This window comes from Silurus meridionalis, chromosome 1 (assembly GCF_014805685.1).
Source record: "Silurus meridionalis isolate SWU-2019-XX chromosome 1, ASM1480568v1, whole genome shotgun sequence".
Classification (NCBI taxonomy): Eukaryota; Metazoa; Chordata; class Actinopteri; order Siluriformes; family Siluridae; genus Silurus; species Silurus meridionalis.
In genome coordinates this window covers 761,106-781,705 of record NC_060884.1, presented here as the reverse complement: position 1 = coordinate 781,705, position 20,600 = coordinate 761,106, and the positions used below count along the sequence as shown (strand labels likewise).

The 20,600-nt window shown below is 40.3% G+C and overlaps 2 protein-coding genes across 3 annotated transcripts; one reads left to right on the top strand and one right to left on the bottom strand.

Annotated features, from left to right (window-relative positions):
• Nucleotides 1–4,391: 4,391 nt before the first annotated feature.
• On the bottom strand, nt 4,392–10,362 carry utp6 (UTP6 small subunit processome component). Its single transcript, XM_046847564.1, has 19 exons — nt 10,115–10,362; nt 9,941–10,025; nt 9,022–9,063; nt 8,663–8,755; nt 8,514–8,561; nt 8,323–8,386; nt 8,041–8,159; nt 7,822–7,899; nt 7,431–7,512; nt 7,273–7,354; nt 7,021–7,196; nt 6,640–6,719; nt 6,458–6,535; nt 6,193–6,372; nt 6,005–6,085; nt 5,798–5,907; nt 5,617–5,683; nt 5,009–5,081; nt 4,392–4,804 (listed from the first exon to the last, which is right to left on the bottom strand). Exons 1-19 carry the CDS (start codon nt 10,204–10,206, stop codon nt 4,650–4,652), a joined length of 1,785 nt encoding a protein of 594 aa, XP_046703520.1. The 5' UTR covers nt 10,207–10,362; the 3' UTR covers nt 4,392–4,649.
• Nucleotides 10,363–11,959: 1,597 nt separating this feature from the next.
• On the top strand, nt 11,960–20,490 carry suz12b (SUZ12 polycomb repressive complex 2 subunit b). 2 transcript variants are annotated; one of them, XM_046854536.1, is made up of 16 exons: nt 11,960–12,672; nt 13,499–13,545; nt 13,967–14,031; nt 14,175–14,243; nt 14,348–14,397; nt 14,545–14,630; nt 15,310–15,541; nt 15,781–15,892; nt 16,010–16,115; nt 16,252–16,396; nt 16,486–16,613; nt 16,707–16,850; nt 17,238–17,395; nt 17,502–17,700; nt 18,123–18,202; nt 18,304–20,490. In XM_046854536.1, exons 1-16 carry the CDS (start codon nt 12,519–12,521, stop codon nt 18,584–18,586), a joined length of 2,058 nt encoding a protein of 685 aa, XP_046710492.1. In that variant the 5' UTR covers nt 11,960–12,518; the 3' UTR covers nt 18,587–20,490. The 2 variants fall into 2 exon arrangements, with proteins under 2 accessions (XP_046710492.1, XP_046710484.1); XM_046854528.1 differs by having other exon boundaries at nt 11,966–12,672; nt 16,222–16,396.
• Nucleotides 20,491–20,600: the final 110 nt, after the last annotated feature.

Below are 20,600 nucleotides of genomic sequence, written 5' to 3'. Positions count from 1 at the left end.
CTTCAGCGTATTTGTGTTCTGTAAATATAATCATCTGTTATTTAGATTAATATTTATTGTTCTGGAGAATCTGCAAAATGTCAGTTCATTTAGTCTCCGTATCTTAAACACAACCTTCATGTGAAATGTGTAAATAAAATTGTATTAGTTTTAAATATAATGAAGAAATCCATTGTCTTGTCACAACTGCTTCAATTCCTGAATTTAAATCAGATCTTTGAACCTTTTTATTCAGAAACTTCATGAACAAATCCACAAAAACCACAACGACTTTGTTACAAATTTGATCGAACCTCAGTGCCGCCTTTGATTCTTTGGTACTCAAAGTACCAAAGAATCAAACGGAGTGGTACGGAGTGGAAGCATGTAGAAGATAACAGACAGGAAACACCACAGATATCTGGAGCAGATACCTGTTGTGTTTCCTGTCTGTTATCTTCTACTTGCTTCCACTCCGTACCTCTGTTCACTCTTTCATTTAGGAATTAACAGTGTGTGTGTGTGTGTGTGTGTGTGTGTGTGTGTGTGTGTGTGTAGTGAAATAATCAGTAGTGATGTGGTGTGATGAGTGAACACTATACACACTGGATTATTGTGTTATTGCTTAAATAAATGACAATTTACCACCAAATACCGTGAGCTGTAATGAGCTGAGATCAAAGAGAAGAACGATGTAATAAGTAATAAAAGATTTGTGTCATTTTAAAGAGAGATATAAATCAGGCCAACACACTTCTTCATCACACTTCCGACGTTTGTTTGCTTTACACACTGAGGGTCCACTGGGCTTCACTGTCATTTCAAACCATAAGACAAGTAGAGTGTAAACACAGTCTCTGTCAAAAACATGTAAATAATATTCTCATATAGTCACTGGATAAGGCAGAGTCTAAAAACACATGCTGTAGATTTAAATGTAATCTACATTTAACACTTTCAGTTTCCTCTCGGTTTATATTCAGTAGAAAACTTCAGCTTTTTTTTCTGTTTTAAAAGAAAGTCAGGACTCTGAACGTGTCTTACTGCATTTGTCCACCAGAGGTCCCCATTGTTCCCGGTACCCGTTAGTGCTAATTATCACCACCTGTGTTTTATTTGCTGGTGTTTATTAAGTTTCCCTGCGCGTTGGTTTGTTGGTGTTTTTCAGCGTTTTCTTAAAATAACCTGTGTAGGGTTTGGCCTTTTCTTTGACCAACTGGTTTGCTTTAGTAAAGATTTTATTCATTATGGAACCTGTGGATTTCTGTTGTTGTTTTTTTTACTTAATTGTCTAAATTTTTGTTATTTTTGTCTTTTTCTCATGCATGATTTTAATGAAATAAAAAAAAATAAAAATAAAAAATAACCCCTAATCTTCCCTTGAACTCTGATGTCATGGCCCTGGTTCGAATCCCAGTCCTGACATTTTCTACAGAAATGAAAGTGTAGTTAGTGTGTGTGTGTGTGTGTGTGTGTGTGTGTGTGTGTGTGTGTGTGTGTCGTAGAACCGGATCAGTGTGTAAGGTGAGTTGTTCTTTTACTTCATGCAAAGCTCTCAGATCGTCCCCGAGAGAGAGGCATGCAGAGAACATCTCCAAGACTTCAGTACGAAGGTCAGAGATTCTCTTATGTGAGTATTTTAGTGTAGATAATAAATAAGATATTATAAGTCTCAATGTTTTTATATATTTGTTTGGAACAGTTGATGAGCAGCTCCTGCACAGTCACATTCTGCACTACAGAAATAAATAGTTTAGATGTACATGAAGATATTTTTTTCATGTTTTATTTATTTTGAGGATACAAACAAACCTTCAGGTTCGCTCTTTATTTATTTATTTATGTATTTATTTTTAAATAGTGACAGAGGATAAGAGAGGATTATTATATGGTGAGAAAAAAAAGATTATTTTATACACCAAATGTTGAAATAAAAACTCTATAAATATGTAAAAATGTGTAAGACACTGAATTTTTTCACAATATAAGATCTGAGCTCCTCTGAGTTCCTCATATTGTACTGTAGAGATTTGGTTCCTCCATAAAACCCGTCTGACTCGTTCTGCTCCCCTCAGTTCTATAAATATCTTCTCCATTGTTCTGTTCTTCTTACTTTTACTTTTACTTTTCTGGAGCATCTGCAGATTTACATTTAAGGTATTTGGCAGATCCTCTTATCCAGCACGAGTCAGATCAGAAATGAAGTGGTAGATGATGGAGGGATCGGTAGCACAGTGGTAAAGGATGGAGGGATGAGTAGAGCAGTGGTAGAAGATGGAGGGATGAGTGGTAAAGGGTGGAGAGATGAGTGGTAGAGGATGGAGGGATCAGTAGAGCAGTGGTAGAGGATGGAGGGATGAGTAGAGCAGTGGTAGAGGATGGAGGGATGAATGGTAGAGGATGGAGGGATGAGTAGAGCAGTGGTAGAGGATGGAGGGATGATTGGTAGAGGATGGAGGGATGAGTAGAGCAGTGGTAGAGGATGGAGGGATGAGTAGAGCAGTGGTAGAAGATGGAGGGATGAGTGGTAGAGGATGGAGGGATGAATGGTAGAGGATGGAGGGATGAGTAGAGCAGTGGTAGAGGATGGAGGGATGAGTAGAGCAGTGGTAGAAGATGGAGGGATGAGTGGTAGAGGATGGAGGGATGAATGGTAGAGGATGGAGGAATGAGTAGAGCAGTGGTAGAAGATGGAGGGATGAGAAGAGCAGTGGTAGAGGATGGAGGGATGAGTAGAGTAGTGGTAGAGGATGGAGGGATGAGTGGTAGACTGGTGTTTTCGCAGGTGGATGTAGATGTTTGCCCTGTTATCAGAATCCATTCAGAGCTTCATCTCTGGTTCTCAGAGTTTATTTAAACCTCAACACAGTGTCTGTATCAGAACATCTTGGTGTTTGTGTTCCTCAGGAATAAGTGTGTGTACGTGAGGTCTGTTTTGGACGTCCTCTCTCACCCTGCTTTCTCCCACCATGAAGAACATGTGGGACACGGTGTGGACTGTTTGGAGTCTTGGGACGGAAGTGTATAATTACATTCAAACAAATAAAGCAGATGAACACATCGGTTCATTGAGCAGGCAGGTCGAGTATCTGCAGATGCACACGCAGCAGATGCACACGCAGCAGATGCACACGCAGCATCTGCTGCACCAAGTCTTCACACTGCAGGACATAATCATCAAGCAGCAGTGTGTTATTTGTGTGCTGATCGCATTGCTGATGATCACGTGCACACTGCTGATCACGTGGGTAGTTGGCAGCTTATGGGCTCGGGCACGAAACTTTCGCTCCAAAGGTCATGAGTTCAAATCCCCTCCATATCCAGCTGCCACTCCTACAGGGGCCCCTACAGAAGACCCTTATGGATGAGCTGAAATGTAATTCACTCTGGTTGAGGGCATCTGAAAAATAATGCAACTGTGTATAAGGAGGAACTGAGCAGAATCACCAGCCGTGTAAATCATCATCCACACAAACTGGTGACATTTAGAGGCTTTTTTTGGTTTCCTGGTTTTTATTGTAAACACGCTGATTAATAACATGATCAATTATTAAACATCAAATCACACGGAAATAAAACGTTTTGTAGTGGTTTTTTTTCTGCTCCACATCACCACACCATTATCCTCCATTTGTATCTGTGTGTGTGTGTGTGTGAGACTCCCCGATCAGACACTGTTGATCTTCATCATGGCTCCTGTTAGTGGGTGGATTTATTTATTAAGCAGCAGGTGAAAATCTTTTTCACCAAAGTTGATGTTAGAAGCAGAAAAATGGGCGTAGGATTTGACAAATTGTGACGTCTAGACGTCTGGGTCAGAGCGTCTCCAAAACTTCAGCTCTTGTGGGATGTTCCTGGTCTGCAATGGTCAGTATCTATCAAAAGTGCTCCAAGGAAGGAACAGTGGGGAACTGGCGACAGGGTCGTGGGGGACGAGGCTCACTGATGCACGTGGGGAGTGAAGGCTGGTCCGTGTGGTCCGATCCAACAGACAAGCTCATGTAGCTCAAACTGCTGAAGAAGTTCATGCTGCTGATGATCGATGGGTCACAGCAGTAAAAGAACACAATATTAGGCAGGTGGTGATGATAATGCTGATCAGTGTACGTGTGTAAATCTGATATGCTTTTATTAAAACACTCACAACTACTGAACTAATCTGAACATCTGTCACTAAACCCAACAGTAAACTAATCATTTTGGGGAACAGTTTTGACCATCAGAGAAGAATCGACTTCCGCTACTGTTTAAATCACTTTCGTACAAATGTTTGTTTTCTTGGCTTTAATTTGCATCTTATTTTATTATATATTTGACATTTAACTGAAATATTTGTCCACTTCTGCTCGGTCTTCAGCAGCACTGACGGAATAGTTTACATTTTCAGGCCAAAAACACTTTTCATCACAACCTCCAGAGAAAGAGTTTATTTTTGAGACACAGAATTCATATACAAACAAAACAGACAAAAAACTCTGCTGAGTCAGGGAGTTCTGACGCTGTTTTAAAGGTTACTAAAGGTCAAGTCCATTCAATTATTACTTCAATCAAATATGAAAAACTGTAAACGTCAGAACATCTGGAGTAAAAGGATCTCCTGTAGACCAGCACTTTAACTCAAAACAATCTTTATTACATCAGGTGGTGGTGTGTGTGTGTGTGTGTGTGTTCTATATGTGGCCGGTCTGCAGCAGTGTGTATTGCGTGGTGAAGCGCTCCACACTCTCTCCACTCAGACTCTTCATGGCTCTCCAGTGCAGTTTGCCACAGTTCTCAGCGTTACCATGGATACCCAGCTCCTCTCTAATGTAATCCATCCACAGATCTACACACACACACACACACACACACACACACACACACACACACACACACACACACAATGCATTCTCATTACAAACCGTGTGTGTGTTGTGCTGCTTTGGGTAAAGAATCAGCAGCACTGATGTGATGATGTTTATTCCTTTCACATTAACAGCTTTATTTACTGTTCTGTTTGTAATTTCAGTCCTGAGCCAAAGCCACTCACCGTCATCGGAGTCGCCGAACTCGCGCAGCGCTCGCTCGTAGTAATCTCTCAGGTGACTCATCTTCAGTGTCTCCTGCAAGAGACAGAGAACATTTAGACTCACGTGCGTTTCAGTGTCCAAGTGTCCCATTATTCCTATTTCTACTTCTGTACAGAATCAGAACACGTTTCGATTCACATCAACTGCTGAAATACAGTAACGTAGAAGATAAACACGTATATAAACACGTGAGATTCAGCGATTCCCATCGTTCTGAACGTATTTGCGGCGGCTTTTATTTATATATAATTATCAGTAGACGTTCTGCACTTTTATTATTTAGAAAGTCACCAATATTTTGTGAGCGATATTTGATATGCGTGTCGATTTCTCCTGGATCTCAGCTGGTATCAGTAGCTGCTCCATGTGTATCTTTAATGTTTTGTATCGTAGGCGATGCATCGAGACGCGAATCTCATCGACCGCCATTATGGAGACACACATAACTTCTGATTTGACTTCGTTCTTCTGTCTCCATCGCTCTTCAGAGAGAAACTAATACTTTATAATTAAAATACACCTGAAGAACCACTGATCCAAAAGTTGTATTTATTTTGAAAACACTCACTTGTTCTTTCTCGATCTGAATCATGGTGGTGAAGAAGGTTTTGGAGAAAGGCCTGTGCTCGTGCAGGCTGGAAAAACACACACATCACATCACATCATTCAGCACGGTTCCTTTCACTAATGCTTGTGTGTGTGTGTGTGTGTGTGTGTGTGTGTGTGTGTGTGTGTGTGTGTGTGTGTACCTGGTGAACAGTTTCCTGGCTTTTTTATAGCCCCCGCTGGTATACGCCCATTTCAGGTAGATCTCCTTCAGTGCTGTAGAAACGGCTGGGACTGGAGAGAGCAGAGCTTTCTGTAGAACATCAGAACATTATTACATCATCGTTCTCACGTCATTACCACAGGGACGCACAAGTCACTGTTATGATCAGGATGATCTGAGAGATTACCTGGAACAGAGCTTCTGTCTCAGCAGGAGGCTGAGATGCGACGCTCCACTCGGCCTGAAGCTTCCACAGGGGCAAACTGTCCTGAAGACGAGAGAGAGAGAGAGAGAGAGAGAGGGGGTGTTTACATGTTCATGTTTACACCCTAAAAGACATGGATGTGTGTGAAGAGCATGAGAAACGAGAAATACCTTTGGATTCACCAGCTTGAGTGCTTCCTGGAACAGAGGCCCCGCCTCCTCGCTCTCTAAATGCACCAACGTCTGCAAACTCACCGTCCACGTCTCCACCGATTGGCTGAAGCGTCGAGCGGCTGCTATGGCGACCTGAACGCCGGCTTCTGTGTTCCCGCAGGAGATCAGGACCTCCAGCTGAAAGAGAGAGAGAGAGAGAAACACACTTTATTTCCTTGTCCTCCGTCACAGCAGCTCAGAATGATATGGATGATGTTCTCACCCAGGACCTGTAGAAAACCTCCTGCAGCAACGAAGCATCATGAGCTTTCTGAAGGACACCGAGGAGCCGCTCTCTTCTCTGAGGAACACACACACACACACACACACACACACACACACCATTACACACTAAATACAGTAGGTCAGTGGTCAGATTTGGATTGGTCACGTGACGTGATGTACCTTTTCTTTCAGCTCTGTGACGTTTGTTTTCCTCTTAAATCTTTCCAAACTGAACGTCACGTAACACGTCCACATGGGTTCTGCACACACGTGATTCTGTTACAGCTCACGCCAACGTTTACCACACGCTAATCATACAGATACCAGCATCATGATATGAGAGAGATGATGATGATGTGAGAGATGATGATGATGATGATGATAATAATGATGATGATATGAGAGATGTCATCATGATGATGATATGAGAGATGATGATGATGAGAGATGATGATGAGGCGAGATGATGATGAGGCGAGATGATGATGATGATGATGATGATGATGATATGAGAGATGAAGTTTGTATATTTGTGTAAACAGGAATGTTGTGTTGTGTTACCGGTGTTGAGGTTCTTCAGTCCCTCCTCATACACGGCGCTGCAGCGTTCCTCTCTGCTCATGATGTCTGCAGCCCGACTCTGGGCCGAGTGCAGCTCTGGAGCTCCGCTTATCTCCAGCTCGCGCCGAGCCATGAAATCCCAGGTGATGGAGTCATCAGTGTGGTGACTCTGCAAACTGAACAAGTTCCATCAGCGTTGTTTTTTATGACACTTGACTCGGTAACTAATTGGAGTCAGAACGTATCTCTTACTCCTGGAGGATGGAGTCCTGAAGCTCTTTGGTGAAGTCAAAAATGGCAGCAATGCGGAGCATCGAGAGCAGAAACTCCGCCCCTGAGCACAGCGTGAAGGTTAGTGTACATCATATAGACCTGATCATACTGACAGCGTTAATGAACACGATACACACCTTTAATCTTCTGCGTGGCGTCTTTGTAGACGACTTCAGCCAGCTTTCCGCTCAGGATCTCTGGAGAGAACTCGTACTCACCCTGAGGAGAAGATCGAGTCAGATACAGTGACGTACTGAGGGACACGTTATTACACTTTTATATCACCATGACGACCTGAACTTTGATTTCAGTGTAGATTAGATACAATAAGTGCATTTAAAGCGACATTAGGAATGTAGCAGTTTAGCTGACGTGTGATGAAGGAAGATCTTCTGTGGAAAAGTTTCATATTAATGTAACGTCAATACACACGTGTAACACTGAACTGAACAACGTGGTATTCATCTCTCACACGTACGTCACATACTGCCGCTTTAATAGGATTTAAATAAAAGTGTGTAAACGTACAGTGTTGATTTCGGCACGTTCCAGTTCCTCCTGTTGTTTCCGCAGTTTCTCGCTGTGCATCAGCTCCATCCGGAAATACTACACACACACACACACACACACACACACACACACACACACACACACACACACACACACACACACACAATATGCGGCTTTAACACACTGCATTTAGGATCACGTACACGTTTGTTTTTTAAAAAAGAAACCGTCTCTCACCTCCTGGTAAACCTTCTGGTTCTCCGGATGGAACCGAAGCGCCCTGAGAAAGAGATGGCGAGCGCTCTCAGACGAATTCCTGTCCTCCATCTCACACTTGGCCGCCATGATCCATAAATCTGGATGCACCATTACACACACACAAAAACAAACCAGCCGTAAGTTCCTTCATTACCAACAGGACGAACGCCACACTAAACCTGACCAGCAGGGGGCGCCGAGGAGACGCTTAAACATCAATATTTGTTTAAAGAGGATGTAAAATAGAGTAAAAGACGTCACTGGGTTTGTCGGGGTGGATGGACAGCATGGAGGAGAAAACCTTGCTGAGGTGACCCTTCGTCCCCTAAACCATGGAGAGAAAAAGGGAGAGATGGATAGTGACTTTCCAAATTTCTTTTAAAATATGAAATTTGAGCCGCCATTTTTAAACGCTTGAAGATAAATACGTAAAAAAAAACTGAGCAACTCACCCATTTCTTACAGAAGGCGACGTGAGAGAGCCAGAGCTGCACGTCCTCCTGGAGAAGACATAAAAACAGGAAAGGAGGGTGTGTGAGATGATGGGAAGGCAGAAGAGTGTGGGTTCTTTACATGGTTGTGAAGGATGAAGAGTGCAGACCTGCCACTTCGCCGTAGCTCTCCTGAACACGCTGTTGATCCTCTGGATGATCGTGAACTCGATGTCCTCCCTCTTAAAGTGGTAACCGATTCTCTGTAAACAACACCAAGTCGACACACACACACACACACACACACACACACACACACACACACACACACACGTGTTTGAATCAAAGACCAAAAATCCTGATCATCAGGAGAAATAATCAGTGAATTCATCTGAAATAATGAAGTGTGTGTGTGTGTGTGTTGTTCAGGGAGCTGAATGTTAGTAATATTGTAATATTTGTTGTATACATTATACACACACACACACACACGCAGAGTGTTGTACACTTTCTAAAGAGAGACACTCACAGCTCTCCTCTTCTTGATGAGCTCCAGCACGTTCACTTCATACTGAGAGGTGGAAAAAGAGGAAGAGGTTTGTTATGCAGAGGAACGGCTGTGTTTCAAACGCACCATCAAGTAACAATCAAGTGCACTACAAATGGTGTAAAATCACAGCCGCCTTAGAGATGAACTCCACCCTGAACTTCAGTTCTGCTTTAGTTTCCTGAATGACCCAAAGTGCTGTTCAGTAGCGATTTAAAGACCAGATCATTTTAGTGACTTGGTTCTTTTCATCTCTTTGATCTTATTGAATGAATTTTAATCATTTCGTTCCTTTAATCACCTGCAAAGCATCTACAAGAGTCGAGAGATGAACTACTCAGAGATGTTGTGATGCTCATGTGCATCAGTAGAAAATGAATGAATACCATTAAAGACTCGTTCATGAACGACCATCACTTCTGCTCAGCTTCCTGCTGAAAGTACAAAACATGCTCCACTGCATTAACCCTAATACTTTGATGTTTTCTGATAGTTTGACATGTTCCCAGATGTTTTTTCCTGCTGTTGAACACTAGACTCCTTCAGAACCCGTAGCAGGGTCTTCAGAAGCTCTTCAGATGATGAGTGGAAGAAGGTTGGGGGTCAGTGTTATAGGTAGAACTAGGGGGTGTTTTACTGCTTTTTAGAGGGAGAAAGTACCTCCTGGTGCCCCCCAAAGACAGTGATTATTTTCGATTTATTGATCTATGAATATGCCTGTCTACACCATGTGACGTCATCACGGGCAGAACTTCCATCTTCTCAGAGTTAGGATGTAAATCCAGTCCCAATAAAGAGATTAATACCAGATTCCACTCAATATATCAGCAATATTCATGTGTGAAGAGTTTCAGGGTGGAGTTTTCCTGTAATCTGATGAACGACTGAATGAAAAGTTCACCTGGATGTAGGTGATGTAATCTTCTTTACTCTGGACGGATCTGTGCAGTTTATACTCCAGAGCTGTGGATCTCTTCAGCATCGTCCTGAAAGAAGTTTCGTGGGTTTGTTTTGTTACACAACAGAAGAGTATTTGATATAAACTGTATTTCAGCCTCCTGAACACATGACTCACTTCACTTCTTTCTTGGTGAACAGTCCGACTCTCTCCAGCTGCTCCAGAGCCGGAATCCGCTCCTCGATCCGCAGCTGCACGAAATCCGCCATTTTATATCGACTGTTTATCGATTACTATCGATTTTATACAAAAAGAAAGATTTTAACGCTAATCCGAAATTATTCCCTCACTCCACACATTTTACACACGTGGGGGACGGAAGTTGTGCTTCCACTCAAATCCCGCAAACCGTATTGCAACTTCCGGGTTATGTGTGTACATTTTCCGGGTAGAAACAAACATTGGAGTAAATAGTTCCGGGTTTGGTTAAAGTGCAGCCGCGTGTTTATTTCTGTTACAGTATATAAATAATGTTAATAATAAAAGTTGTGTCTTTATCTGCGTTTTTATTTGTTATTTCGATTTTGATATTTTATTAGGTTTGTCGGTTTGTTTAACACTAACTTTAAGACTTTACTATTCCAACAATCAACAATCTTTAGCAACAAAAAGGTAGAAAAATTCAATGTAAAATATAATATGCAAAATAGCATGAAAATGTATAAAATTGCAGTGTAATTCTGTATTTACTTTTACATTTTCCATTAACAGATGTGCAAAGTTTGGTGCAAAAGGAAAATGAAATTGTATAATTTACATTTGACATTTCCAACAGTAGATTTATATTTCTAAATTTAAAACTTATTTCCACTCGCATACAGTCTCTCTCTCTCTCTCTCTCTCTCTCTCTTTCTGTGTCTATTTCCAAGTACACTATTGACACAATTGATCACCTACAACACTAACAATGCTTCAATATACCGTAGCTGTTCATCTCTATCTCTCTGCCTCTCTCTTTCTATCTGTCCCTTGGTTTTTCTTACTCTCTTTTTGTCACTTGTTGTCTCTCCATCTCTCTCCCTCTTTCTCCCACCGCACGTCTTTGTCTCTATTTGAAAGGGATGTACAGGAATTATTTACCACACACTGTTAAATGAGGAATATTCACGATTCATCACATGTATGTTTTATTGAGTATATATTAACATTTTAAATACAGTCATGCAACAGAAATTTATAAGAAATATTGTATGCAATATCCATTATAGATCCTTAAACACTGAGGCATTACAGCTGACTGAACATAAGTGTGTCCACTGTATCCTTATAGTCTTTATACAAATCTCAGACAAATACAAAATAAATACCAACATCAAATGTTAGTATGAAGCACATTTAAATAATGGAATAAAGGAATAAACAAATGAAAAATCAGTACAAACACATTGAGAGTCAGGAACCTTTTTTTTGTTTAGTTATTTATAAAAAAACAAAAAACTAAACAAAAAAAAATGTTCCTGACTCTGGGGTTCCTTTCCCCAGTTTTATTTTAATAAAACTGGGGAAAATACATAAAGTATTCATATCATCTTACTTAAATGTTATGAATACTTTATGTATTTTCCCCAGTTTTATTAAAATAAATATCTAAATATTGACAGACAGACAGACGGACGGACGGACGGACGGACGGACGGATGGATGGATGGATAGATACAACACGCCCACTTCCAACGACTGAGCATCTTGGCGGCAAATTTGCAGCGTCTACCAAACTTTACGCAGCGTCACCTCAAACAAACTCAACCAATCACAATGCTAGATGTGCTCTCTGGCCTAATTTGATTGGATGGAGATTCCCCGGTGGGCGTTTCCTCTTTGGATCCACACTCACTTTTTAATGAGTATCTCGATTCATATTCGGGTTTAGGATTTTACTGATAAAAAATACGTTAAACTTATTTAAATGTAAATGTTTTGATATTGCATTTGAAATGTATAAAAATGAACCCGATCCGGTCTCGGTTTATGTGTGGGTCGGTCTATTTTGTATTCGGGTCGAGTGCCAAACGACTCTCTAACTAGTGACCCTAAATAGTGTAGGAGGCGATGTTAATTTGAATAGGGAGGTTGTGCACTAAGATAAGGGAGGCAGGAGTGATTTGGGATACGGCCCGTGTATTCTTCGCGGCTAAGTTGCTAAAGACTTTGTGAGGAGAAACGCTAACGGTTGTGTGCTAGCAGCTAAAGCTACTTTTACATGGAATACTTTATACATTTTATTATTTTTAATGGCGGGGTTCAATGGTGACGCGGTTTGATGTGTGTAGATGATGTTGAAGTCCCGATGCGGTGTGAATAAAGCAAATAAAATAAGAAGGAACAATGAAAAGAATGTAAAAGTGAACTGATTCAGAAGGAGCGCGCGACGGACCGGGAGATTTTTTTTGATCCGGTTTAGCTAGCAGGCTAGTTCGAGTCCAAACCCTGACAGAGTTTATTCTTTTATAATAATACCGTTCCGGGTTTATCTGCGGTCGGGGTGTGAGGTCTGACCCGCATCCCGCGCCTCTTCGTCCCGATGGCGCCTCAGAAATACACGGGGCAGGTGGTGAGCGCTGCTGCGGGCGGCAGGGCGAGTGGAGCGGTGTGTGTCTCCGCCGTCACCGCGGTAAAAAAGCCCAAACTGGAGCAGATCCAGGCCGACCACGAGCTCTTCCTACAGGCCTTCGAGAGTGAGTCTCATCCCTCAAATATCTCATAATAATATTCATATTGTTAATAATAATCATATAATACATGATCCCATAAACACACACTCTCTCTGGTGTGAGTGCAGGCCTCTGAGAAACATCAGCACCAAAAACACCATTTATTACTTTATTATAATAATTACACCTGTAATAGAGCATTAATTCAACAATACATTTTTATTCTCAGTCAGTGTTTTATAACATTATCACAATCACACCAGTCACCAAATATTAATAATAATAATAATAATAATGTAATAATTACATTCTTCATGAAAGTGCTTCATTTCTGATGTTGAAAAAATGATTAATTAATTTAATAATTATAGATAATAAATGATAATATTTGGGCTACAGTTAATAAAGCATAGCGTAAGAAAACAATAAAGACCACAAATTAAAAGAAAAATATATATATTAAATATACTAAATAATTTATAATATTTCTATCCTGTGGAAAATTACGTTTTTTTCTCATTAAAATTTTTAATAACAATAATAATTAAATTTGGTTCTTTGACAATTAGTAATACAATGGTGTATTATTATTATTATTATTATTATTATTATGTAATAATCATGTTATTTGTTCAGGTCTAAGAGCTGAAATGTATTAATTATATGTGATTTAGGTTTCGATCTGAAATCATTTGCGAGGAATCCGACATTTTATTTATAAAGAACGAACGTCTCTTTATATATAAACATTTCTTAATCCAATTTCTTGAATATTTTTTTGCTGATGTTGTTTGTTTGTTTGTTAATTCTTTCTATTTCATGTGCTTTTTTATCTTTTTTCCCTTAACAGAGCCTACGCAAATCTACAGATTCCTGCGCACGAGGAACCTAATCACTGTACGTATATCCATATACATATATATATTTTATACTTCACCAGGTTTACACTTTAATATCTTGCTGCATTTAAAGATTTATTTTCGTCTGAATTAAATGAAAAACATCATGTGTTAGTTAGAAGGCGGACGATACGTCATAAAAAACATTTCGCTTCACAATATTTTACAGCCTTTCTTCATCTCACATTGTGGCATTTTTCATGTAAGAAAGTGTGCGAGTTATTAACTCAGTTATTAAACCATTACTGATGATATCGTGACAAGAAATTATATTGTGAAAGAATTTATCGCAATATCCAAATTGTATTATCGTATCGGCCCGGTCCTGATCTTCTGATCATGAGGTTATTAATTACTGTAATAAAACTCTGTGTGTGTGTGTGTGTGTGTGTGTGTGTGTGTGTGTGTTTCTCCAACAGCCGATTCTGTTACACAGATGTCTCACATTCATGTCCCACAGAAACCCTCGTACAAATGTTAACAGGTAATGAATATAACAATGATGATGATGATGATGATGATGAAGTGAAGGAGGAGTCACAGTCAGCTTTATTAACATTTATAACATTGTAATAACTGTTTCGTGTGTGTGTGTGTGTGTGTGTGTGTGTGTGTGTGTGTGTGTAGAAAAGCATTTAAAGTCGACAGCATGCTGGCAAAGGTAGAGAAGATGAAAGGAGAGCAGGAGTCACACAGGTATAGAAGCTCACACACACACGCACACACACACACACACACACACACACACAAACACACTTACCAGCTGTTTATTAATTTGCTCTTGTTTCCTTCTGCTCCAGTTTATCGTCGCACCTGCAGCTGACCTTTACTGGATTCTTTTATAAAAACGGTGAGACTTTTGGATTGTGGGATGAGTTTTAAGGAGCTGATTAGTAGTGCGGGGTTTTATGAATGTGTTGTAAGAGGAACAGGACACACTCGGGGTTGAGCTGTTAGAGGAAATGATGTTCTGTGGTGTTTCTGCATTTGATCACAGATAAGCCATGTCCAAACTCAGAAAACGAGCAAAACTCCGTTTCTCTAGAGGTGCTACTCGTCAAAGTCTGCCATAAAAAGCGAAAGGTAAGTTCAAGTTTTAAATCATTTTTAAACAATTACACAATACAGTACATTATCACACCCTTTAAAAAGTTTAATATTATTTATAAATGTTTTGTAAAAGGTTTTTTTAATGTTTTTGTATTTTTTTTTATTGTAATTGATCTTTTGAACTTTGTACATTATTATGTTTTAGTTTTTTTAAGTTTAATTTAATTAACATTTTATGAATTCAGTGAAATAGGAATCATTTATGTATACAAGTTTTACTTATTTTATGTGTTTATTTTAGGGTTACACCTTTATTAATTGCATATTTGAAGTATTTTGAACATAACTAGTGATTGTGAGTTTTATTTACACCTTTAATTTGTATATTGATTATTTATTTACTTGAAAAGGGATTTCAGATGTAGTATTTGTGTATTTATATGTTGTAAGCTTTATTTACTTATGTAGGTTATTATCATTTTTTTTTTTCAGTTTTATTGATTTTAAAAAGTTGTACAAAAAATATTGATTAATTACATCACATTTTTCTATTTGACTTGTTATTTGAAAGATACAAAAATTTGTTTAACATTTATTGTAATTATCATATAAACATGAATAATTTATCATGATAAAATATAAGTATTATCTTTTCGCCTTGGAGTTCAGGGAGCGTGACGATGTTGTGTGTTTTAATTCTCTCTCTATGCAGGATGTCAGCTGCCCTATAAAGCAAGTGCCTACAGGGAAGAAGCAGGTGCCTTTGAACCCGGATGTGAAGCAGACGAAGCCGGCGACGTTCCCCACGCTGCTTGTCTCCAGCACCGAGTTCGAGCCGAGCAACAGCCACATGGTGAAGTCCTACTCACTGCTGTTCCGAGTGTCCCGGCCCGGGAAAACACACTCCAGCGTCTACGTCAATGGAGAGACCGACGAGAACATGGGTCTGTACAAACACACACACACACCAGTAAATCTTCTCATTATCACTCACTAACAACACTCATCTTTCACTATCGCTCCGTCCTTCATTGTGTTCCTCACCTGTTCTGTGAGATACGACCTGATTGGTGTTTACAGCTAATTTTTGAAAGTGTTTTGGAACCAATTAAACCAGTTATAATATTTTGAATATGGTTGTTGATTTTTTTTATTTTAATCTAAAATTATTATTTGTGTGTAGATGTAAAGGAGGATCTGTCGAGCAGAAAGAAAAGGGGTGTGTCTCACCGTGACGACGAGGGAAACGCCACGGAGATGTTCATCGCACAGATGACCGTGTTCGATAAGAACAGGTGAGATTATAAAAATCGAACCAGGGATCGTTATAAAGATTGGGTCGAGTCCTTCTTCGTCTTGGTGCTGACTGCGCGTGTGTGTGTGTGTGTGTGTGTGTGTGTGTGTGTGTGTAGGCGTCTGCAGCTGCTGGACGGTGAGTATGAAGTGTCGATGCAGCAGATAGAAGACTGTCCTGTCAGTAAGAAAAGAGCCACCTGGGAAACCATCTTGGATGGAAAGGTGCTCATCTCTTTGTACTTGTTTGTAAAACTTACTGTACTGTGTAACTAAACAGATTTTTTGTTGTTGTCATATTTATATTCGTTTGTTTGCTTGTTTATCTCAGAGGTTACCTCCGTTTGAAACATTCTCTCAGGGACCGACTCTACAGTTCACGCTACGCTGGACCGGTGATCCCAATGACCCCTCGACGGCTCCTGTAGCTAAACCGCTGTCCACACGCAACTCCGACACCAGTGGGCCTGAAATTCGCACCCCCACCCTCAGATCTACCCCCACAGGTAAAATACATATCAGCACCGCTCGTTAGTTACTACTAATAAAAGTGTGCGTAAGGCAGTTATAAAGCAGTTTTGATGCTTGTTATTAGTGAAAGACTCGGTGAACAGCAGCAGTAGTACGGGTGGAGGTGGAGGAGGAGGAGGAGGAGGAGGTGTTCAGACTAGAAGAGAGCAGACCATCTCCGAGCCCAGACAGAAACTTCGCATTTTCTATCAGGTGCCTTTTTCATGATCTTTCTTCCATGATGCTTTTGAAATGATAATTTCATCCTGAAACACAAATGGTGATGTTCTTCTTTTCCTTGGGTAGTTTCTGTACAACAATAACACGCGGCAGCAGACGGAGGCTCGCGACGACCTGCACTGTCCCTGGTGTACACTGAACTGCCAGAAACTCTACAGCCTCCTAAAACACCTCAAACTCTCACACAGCCGCTTTATCTTTAACTACGTGGTGAGTCCAGGCCTTGCTTGGGGATCCCCTCAGAGATTCCCTCGGGGATCCCCTCAGAGATTCCCTCGGGGGATTCCCTCGGGGGATTCCCTCAGGGAGTCCCTCAGGACTTCAATGAAGAATTTAACATAAGAGTAAATCATACTGAACTTTATTACATAAATAAAAAAAACATTTCTGAATCAGGATATTGTGCTAAATCATATGAATATATTAATGAGTAAATATAATTAATAAATGATAATATATATATATATATATATATATATATATATATATATATATATATATATATATATATATATACACTTTCACGTGTAAAAAAATTACGTTTTGGGAATCTCTTATATATGTATAGAATGTCACGTTTGTGCTTTTCCTTCTCAGCCTCATCCCAAAGGTGCGAGGATAGACGTGTCCATAAACGAGTGTTACGACGGCTCATACGTAGGGAATCCTCAGGACATCCACAGCCAGCCGGGATTCGCCTTCAGCCGCAACGGCCCCGTCAAGAGGACCGCGGTCACCCACATCCTCGTCTGCAGGTACAAGCCAATGAGAGAGCAGCGCTACAGAGCCTCATTTAAACACTTTAGATTCTCAGATTATCTCGAAAGCTGTGATTGTGAAGGTTTTCACGCTGCCTGTCAGGCCCAAGCGCACGAAGCCGAGCCTGTCGGAATTCCTAGAGTCGGAGGATGGCGAGCCGGAGCAGCAGCGGACGTACGTGAGCGGACATAACCGCCTGTACTTTCACAGCGACAGCTGCATGCCGCTGCGTCCTCAGGAGATGGACGTGGACAGCGAAGACGAGAGAGATCCCGAGTGGCTCAGAGAGAAAACCTCCACGGTAAGAACACGAGACAACGTGTCAGTAATTCTGCTGCAAAATCGCCGGTTTTAGGTTTATAACAGGTTTATAACATGTTTTAATTCAACTTTTTCTATTAGGGGGTGTAACGGTACACACAATTCACGGTTTGTACGTACGTACTGTATATAATAATTAATACAAATAAAATAGAACAAATCAGAATAATGCAATATCGAAATGTAATTGATAAGATTGTGTGAGATAAGTGTGTGTGTGTGTGCGTGCGTGCGTGCGTGTGTGTGTGTTTTATATATTTAATATAAAATGTTTTCATTATACGTTCTTGAGGGAACTCGGGTTGATGTTGACTGAAAGCCCTGTACCAAAACATTCCAGTACAAATACGTGTACTGTTACACCCCCAGTTTCTATAGTAACGGCTCTCATAACGTTCGCAGCAAATCGAAGAATTCACAGACGTCAACGAGGGAGAGAAGGAGGTGATGAAGCTGTGGAACCTCCATGTCATGAAACACGGGTATGTTTTTAATTTTGTAAAATACACCAAAATAATAAACTACAATACAATAATTTGTAGCGTTTGTGTCTGAGAAAAATGTGATGTCACTTCCTGTCCAGGTTTATAGCGGATAACCAGATGAACCAGGCCATCATGCTGTTTGTGGAGAACTGTGGCCCTCACATCGCACACAGGAACCTGTGGCGCAACTTCCTGCTTCACCTGGTCAGCATGCACGACTTCAACCTGGTCACCACGGCGACCATCGACCGGGCGATGACGCGGCTGCGGGAGATCCAGGCTGAGCTGCCCAAGCAGGAGCAAAGCGCCTGTAACGGTCACGCCGTCTCCTCAGGGATTTCCCTGCATGGCAAACGCACCAAGAGCGCCGTCACCGATTGAACCCCCGACACGCCCAATACCGGACGCCTACACAACAAATCTGCTCCGCTCTGGTTCAGCAGCAAATCCATCATTATTAATCAGAGAGGGTGGGGGTGGGGGTTGTCTGGCTAGAGGGGCAAATTCTAGAGCTAGAGCTAAGATCATTAGGATTCACACCACTAGGAATCACAACTCTTTTTTTATTCTAGTTTCTGGTTTTCTAGAACTAACTAAATCTCCTGTTCTCCAGCATCTAGTTAAAATTCGCTGCTACATTCCAAAAAATAGCACACCATCGATCCCGGGGTAGAAACAGGGCTTTTCCAGAGTTTACAGGAACCTCTAAAGTTTTCGGGAAGTACACATTTAATCACCCGGAGAAAGATACAATCTTTTTGCCATTCGAGAACAAAATTTCTACAAAATCCTAAAGCTGTTTTGTGGTTTTCTAGAATTAAACGGCAAAATGTAGAGCTGACGTCCGTAAACAGTTATTCATCTGGAGAGATTTTGCTACTGCAATCCAAAAGAAAGAACTTGAGGTTTCTAGAAAGTGATGAAAACTCTTACAGAAACAGTTCCTTTTTTTGTTTTGTTTCTAGACTAAAAAAAATTATAATACAAATGTTTTGGAGCTGAAACCAACACGATCGGTTTCTCAGTCCCTTGGTTGAAATTAGCTGTCTAGATTGTACAGAAATTTCTGGAGCTGAGGAAAATGTAAAAATTTCAACCAGTTAAAAAAGTTCAGCTCATCATATGGAGAATGAAGATGACGTTGGAAGTTCTTCACCAATTCCAGAAAGCTCTAAATATATGATTTAGAGTTGAAGTTGTAGACCAAGACCAGTTCCTGTTATTCAAGAAAGCATTTCTTTTTGATTATCCAGATATTTAACAAACTATTAAGTACCATTTTCTGTGACCTGAATTCTTTTTTCTATACTTTTTTATAATCTTTGGAGAGATTATTCCAGAATCATTTAGAGCGCAGAGACAGTGCACAGCTCGGGATTTCATTGGAGCATTTCTCTTTTGTTTTTCTTTTAATTAAACTTATTTTGCTTTTCTAGAATTCACAAGAAAAAAACAATCTAAAGTCAGATGCTGGACAGCTCAGCGTGAGGAGACACAATTCTGAGCCAGAGCCGAGTTGATTTTGGAGAATCTCTTGACAGAAGGATGGTTAGACTCAGACGCCAGGTTTTAAAGACTGAAGCAGCTTTTCTGTCAAGTTTTTATGTTCTGTATCATGACCAACACTGAGACTCGTTTGTTTGTTTGTTTGTTTGTGTTTGGTTCATCTTTGTTTGTTTGTCTCTGGATTTCTTTTTGTCATTATCATTAACTCTAGAAAGGACAAACTGCTGGTCCTGATTATTATTATTGTTGTTATTGTTTTTTTACAGTCTGTTAGCACTTCATTTGTTTAGTGATTTTTTTGGTGTATTTGTTTTTTTTTTTTTTCGATTATGACGTGCGACACTTCGCCTCCTCTGTCTCAACGTTATTATTGATTTTATTTCCTAATTAATCAGCAATATTATCTGAGCTCTTGCTTGTATTTTTGCCTTTAAAGGAAAAAAATGGACTGCTTTTAGGAATAAATGAGTATGTGGATGGATGGATGGATGGATGGATGGATGGATGGATGGATGGATGGACAGACAGAGGGGGCAGAGCATTGTGAGATCATCCCTTTGACGATTTTTGTTTTACTGAACACGATTATAAAACACTCTGATCAGGATGTTAGGCTCGAATCCGGTAAAGAAGCGTGTCGTACTTTATAAAATGCCAAAGCTCTCAGATTCTCCCCGTTCACTCAGTACACAGTGTATATTTCAAATTGTAAACAAAAAAAATGCATAGGTTTCCCTGTAACGTGGAAATAAGACAAATTAAAAATTTGTAAACAGAAACGAAGCGTTGTGTTTCATAAAGTTCTGTTTGGCGATGAATTTTTTTCTCAGGTGGTGTGATGCATCGTTATTAGAAAGTTAATCTGATATTAATCTCAATCAACTCAAAT